General features: G+C 42.7%; 1 protein-coding gene across 1 annotated transcript in view; it reads left to right on the top strand.

Moving 5' to 3' along the window:
• Window positions 1–6000, top strand: part of cpt1a2b (carnitine palmitoyltransferase 1A2b) — a 59087-nt gene that overhangs the window by 12319 nt on the left and 40768 nt on the right. Inside the window, exons 7-9 of the mRNA XM_063191013.1 lie at window positions 865–942; window positions 2283–2390; window positions 4926–5013. Of these exons, the coding sequence (XP_063047083.1) occupies window positions 865–942; window positions 2283–2390; window positions 4926–5013 (274 nt within the window). The remainder of the gene's footprint in view (window positions 1–864; window positions 943–2282; window positions 2391–4925; window positions 5014–6000) is intronic.

Below are 6000 nucleotides of genomic sequence, written 5' to 3'. Positions count from 1 at the left end.
AAACTCCACATAAGTGTATATCTGTTATTTCCGGTTATCCGAGTTAACAGTCGTCCACCAGGGAATGTGGAAATCTCAACAATTGATACACAGGACATCACAAGTATCTGGAATGCAATGTTCCCCAGATTATTATTTTTATATGTGTGTATGCATTTTTTTTTTTTTTTTGAAGAAAATTAAGACCAAAAATGATTGTACCCTGCGGAAAGAGATTCTTCCTTTTTCGTTGTACCTTGGAGTTGTAATTTTGTCGAGTCAGCCAGATGCTTTGTGAACTCTGGATGACTCATGGGAAAAGTTGCTGTGTATACATGCAGGAGGGAAAAGAGCTGCTTAAACAGTAACCTCTACCTTTCTTTGTGCCTTCAGAACAGCCACACAACTTGTCTGAATGCCTTCATACATATTCAATCATCATAGTTTTATACTTCATATGTATATACATAATATGTATTTATAGATGTAGAGTAATTGATGTGTGCTTTGTTTGGTCTTCTGTGGTACTGCATAGTTCTGGGTGTTTAGTTCCAGGGGTGAGGTAGCGGCCATAACCACAGCCACATGTGAAGGCAGCCAGGGGGACGACTACTCTACACCACTCCACTTTTCTCTGGCAGCATACGTAGTATTTCAAACACGCATGGCCTGCAGCGCTGACAAGTAACTGGGCAACACGTTCAAATACCACACACACGGTGCCTCTTTCTCCCCTCCCCCCTCTCTTCTCTACCGTCTTTTCTCCCACTTGTTCTCTCTTCTTCTCTACTTCTCTGCATTGGAAGTCTCTCACTCATTCATTCAATTGCGTTCTCTTGCTCTCTCTCTCTTTCTTTCTCTCTCTGTCTCTCCCTCCCTCTCTAGGTGAGTGACTGGTGGGAGGAGTATATTTACCTAAGAGGGCGGACCCCCATCATGGTCAACAGCAATTACTATGGCATGGTAAGAGCCTCACCCGGGCCACACAACTACAAAGTAAACACTTCACACTACGTCCTTCTCAGCGGCTGGAGGAAAGCATTGTTTCTTAACCTTTTGTCCATAAACCCCTGTAATCCACCTCTATCACGTTTAACTCTGTCTCTGTCTGTCTGTCTGTCTGCTTGTCAGTCTCTACCTATCCCTGTCTGTCTTTTCTTTCTCTCTCTCTCTCTCTCTTTCTTTCTTTCTTTCTTTCTTTCTTTCTTTCTTTCTTTCTTTCTTTCTTTCTTTCTTTCTTTCTTTCTTTCTCTCTTCTCTCTCTCTCTCTCTCTCTCTCTCTCTCTCTCTCTCTCTCTCTCTCTCTCTCTCTCTCTCTCTCTCTCTCTCTCTCTCTCTGTGTCCCTCTCTGTTCCCTCTCTCTCTCTCTCTCTCTCTCCCACCTCTCTGTCCCTCTATCCGTCTTGATTCGGATTTGAGCTCCACTCTTGTCTTTGGCACAGTGCTGGGAGATTCCTGCATTAAGGCTGAAACAAGGTTAGGGGATCAGAATGCAGAGAATTTTTAGCATGTGCCAGCAAGCCCTCCTTCTCTGCCCCAAACGCACCAATCACACACGTCCTCTCGCCCTTTCAAGCCTCGTGATTGGTGGACTCTGTGTTGATTTATTTCAGTCCGGCTCAATTTTCGCGTAATGATCCGAGTCATCAGTATTCCTAGGCAGTGTATCAAATTGATTGGATAATGCGATCTAGGGGGATAATGCACATTGACTTGCTTCCGGGGGCTGTGGGCTTGTGTTTTGTTGCCCATCTTCATCTAGCGTCTCTGTTCACAGTCTTTATAATATGTGCTGGTCTTTGTTGACTTTTTCTCGATATGGCACGCGTGGCCAGAGGAATCAATGAGGCTTTGTTTGATGGTGTAGTGTAGTGTATCATTACAGATGTCCCATGTCCAATTTTGACTGCAGTTTTAAAATGATTTATTATTGTTTAGATTTAATTACTCATAAATGTACTAGAATGTTTTATGGTATTATGACATTTGAGAATTTGTACTTTTTCGTAATCCTTTAACTCCCAAATGTGGGTCACCTGCTGTCCTTGACTTGTCATCACTCAGTATTTATGCAAGGAACTTGTTTGACGACTTTTCGATTGGGGTGTGTGTCTCTCTCTCTCTCTCTCTCTCTCTCTCTCTCACTCTCACTCTCACTCTCACTCTCACTCTCACTCTCTCACTCTCTCTCTCTCTCTCTCTCTCTCTCTCTCTCTCTCTCTCTCTCTCTCTCTCTCTCTCTCTCTCTCTCTCTCTCTCTCTCTCTCTCTTTGTGTGTGTGTGTCTGCTGTTGTGTGCCGCAGGACTTCCTGTATGTGACCCCTACTCCGCACCAGGCGGCACGTGCCGGAAACACCATCACCGCCCTCCTGCTCTACAGACGCAAGGTCAACCGGGAGGAGCTCAAACCTGTGAGGGGACATTAGAATTACTACTTATATTATATTATATTATATTATATTATATTATATTGTACAATAGAATAGAGTTAAATAGTGTTTGTATGTCACACTCAGTGCTGTAGGCACATCATTATTATTATCATTATTATATTATTAAACTTAATGTGATTTTCTAAAGGTAATAGAAGGCATCATTTTATTGTTCTGTCACTGCCTGCTCTCAGATATCTATTCTGGTCCCGTCACTGCTGGCAACGCAAATCGTGCACAGTTGTCAATTTTTGAGCATTCGCTTTCAGTGACTGTTTCAGGTGTTAAAGCACATACTTAAATCATCAATTTGAGAAAAATCGTGACAAAGAATAAAAGTGATGCCTGTAAAATTCTATAAAACTTTGAAAATGCCATACTGTTCATAAATGCCTACTTTTAAATAGATTTTAAGTGTGTACTGTATACCTTTTTTGTTTTTGGACGCCCTGTATTATTTCCTATAATAGTCCCCTACTTCCCAAGATATAATGAACTGAGACCCTCCTTTTAGGCCTATGTATGACTGTGAAAAAGTTTCCCAAACATTTTGTGGCTTGTCTGAGCAGGGATTCCCTTAATACTCCCTGAATTTGTGATGTCAGACAGTGATGTTTGTTCATGGAAAGGCTTGGCTCAAAACCCCCAATATTATGATTCATCCCAAATATGTCTGCCTGGCTTGCTGGCTGACGTCAGGGATTGGTGCAAGCCAGTCTCGTACTTTTCCAGGCAGAAGCACCCAAGCGTGTCTCTGTTTTGGACCTTGGCTTATGTGTGTGTGTGGAGCTGCACAGTCATGCTGGCACAGATGAGGAGTCCTCCCCTACACTGTGCCTCCAAATGTGGAAGCCCAAAATATGGTCCAAGCAGACAAAGGATTCACATGTTTTTTCAATAAGCCGAACTTTGCACTACATTTGTGCCTCCCTACCTAAGTAAAATTTTGCAAGAGTGGGTGGTCTCTGTAGTTTTCTGTGATAAATAACTTGTAGGTTTACTGACAAACTGAAGATGAAAACTACGTAGTAGTCCTTTAAGGGTCCATTCCAACCCAGTGCAAAGCAGCCAGTGTAATTGGCGCTCTGTAAAAATACATTGGGTCAGGTTTGGAGTAAAAAAAAACATAGTTTCCAAACCATAGCCCATTGCCAGTAGGCAATAGACTGCAAACTGATTTATTTTGAGGTATGAAATGTCAAAGAAAGGGTCATTCATTGAATATCATTTCACTATAGCAAAGAATCAGAACTTGTCATCCAATATCGTTGTTTTTAAACGCTTAAAACTCTTCTTGATAAAGTTCTACCCAAATCTCAAATTCTCTCATTCTCACGAGACAATCTACAAAATGGATGAACCATGGTATTATAGCGCACCCAACAAACCTGCACTCTTGTCATAACACAAAAGACGCAGGCTTGTTGGAATGACCGCATTAGGCTGACGGCGGCCTTAACTGATGCCGCTGCTTCACAATAGTGCTTTTAGCCTCACTAATGGACCTATAATGGCGCGTCATGAAAGCTCTTCAGGGCAAACCAGCCCTGAGCCCAGTGTCCCAATACTTGCTGTCCACATGGGGCCTATACTACAAAGCTGGTTCAGGATAAGTTAAGGTTAAGTTAAGAGGTAAATCATCTAATAGAAGAGCCTGTAGTCCTCATTTTCTTAAGAAAAGCTCTTGCATTAGATGATTTACCTCTTAACTTAACCGTAACTTATCCTGAACCAGCTTTGTAGTATAGGCCCAAGGTGTCCACACCTGTCACCTGTTCCTGTGGTCTGAAATGTAGGCCACTTACTGTAGATCAGGTGTGAGCATATGTCTTCTCAAGGTAGGCATGGAGATTGACTGGAATTATTGGTTTAGTAGTGAGTGAAAGCCCATTGGGAAACTCCAACTCCCCTTGTCATTGTGACTCAGCATTCCACAGCACACAAGTGAACACTGCACTAAACGAAATTGCATTTATGCCTCACAACGGCAAGGGGTAGGGAGATGGTGATGAAGCAGAAATACAACCTAGACATCTAAACTGCTGGTCCAGAACCCTTTTGATTGAAGATTTCTCGATTGTTTACGTGCAAATTCTGGTACATGACGCACAATTCTGCAAACATCTCCCCCATTAGCCAAATCCAACAACCTATGCCACTGAACTACAAGCACAATTTACACTTTCAGTACACTTAAAATTTCCCCATTGGGGACAATAGAGTTTCTAACTAACTTACACGTTTTCAGTTCCAAAACACTACACTCAATTCTCTGGATTTTTCAAATGTTCATGAAGAAAAGCACTGGTTTTCTCATGGAACACAATGTCATTCAAAATACTTGAATCATGTGTGTGAATTTTTGGATCTGTGTGGAGTTTTGAGAATGCGAGACATGATTTCAGAAATTATGCGGAAACAATGAAGAAAAACTGTACAACTTGCCTAAAGCTTCAGTAGACATGAAGATTTTTTTTAGGTTTATCTTATGTCTTTCTTTGCTCCTGGTCACAGAGTCGAGTCCCTGGCACAGTCATTCCTCTCTGTGCAGCTCAATGTGAGCGAATGTTTAACACCACACGGGTTCCAGGAGAGGAGACAGGTGACTCACACAGACAGACACACACACTCACACACACACACACACACACACACACACACACACACACACACACACACACACACACACACACACACACACACACACACACACACACACACACACACACACACACACACACACACTCACACTCACACTCACACTCACACACACACACACACACACACACACACACACACACACATACAATCTTGCATTCCTATCCTTGTGGGTTACTCATGTATTCCTAAGAATGATTATTGCTTAACTATGCCCAGACCAAAACAAACTCTAACCTGTCCATAAAGATTTTTTTCTTCACTTTTATTTGATCCCACAAATTGCCAAATTTCCTGATTTTATTTTTCCTGATGTGAACGGTTCCAATCGTACTGACTGAGAGAGACCTTTATTGACATGGCCTCAAAATATGCACAAAAACAGAACTGAGTCCTTTTGATGTTGGTTCACTTCTTGGTCTGCTTATACTGTTTTCAGGCCGAGCAGAACGGTGCCGGTGTTGGTGCCAGCACTAGTTACGTTTGGCACTAAAGTGCTTACCTGCAAACCACCTGTATTCATACCAGGCTCTGAACTTTACTGCACATGACTGTGATTTACCCGGATGAACCGGCTGACATCCACATTGTCGTCACGATTCACAGAGCCAAAAAAAAAGTTTTGTCCAATTTGCGATCCGACTTTGCGGTTCCTGCACGCTCAGACTTGTGGCATGAACATGCCGTCCCCTTCCAGATTAGGTGGGGGAACGGGCACCGGCATGGTTGTCTGTCGGCCTGAATGCGCCATGAAAGAGGACTGAGCTTGGTTCACTGAAAGGGGACTTTAGTGTATGAAAATACCCTTATTGGGGCCTGTTGTGCTCATAGGTGCCCAAATTACTGATTCATACTAGCCTAGCGAGCTAATTTGCGGCCTCTAGGGGCGTCTAGATTTCTAGGCTAGATTCATACACATTTTCTGACGCTT

The sequence above is a fragment of the Engraulis encrasicolus genome, chromosome 2, assembly GCF_034702125.1.
Source record: "Engraulis encrasicolus isolate BLACKSEA-1 chromosome 2, IST_EnEncr_1.0, whole genome shotgun sequence".
NCBI lineage: Eukaryota > Metazoa > Chordata > Actinopteri > Clupeiformes > Engraulidae > Engraulis > Engraulis encrasicolus.
The sequence above is the reverse complement of the archived record's forward strand: the minus strand, read 5'-3'. Positions and strand labels throughout refer to the sequence as shown.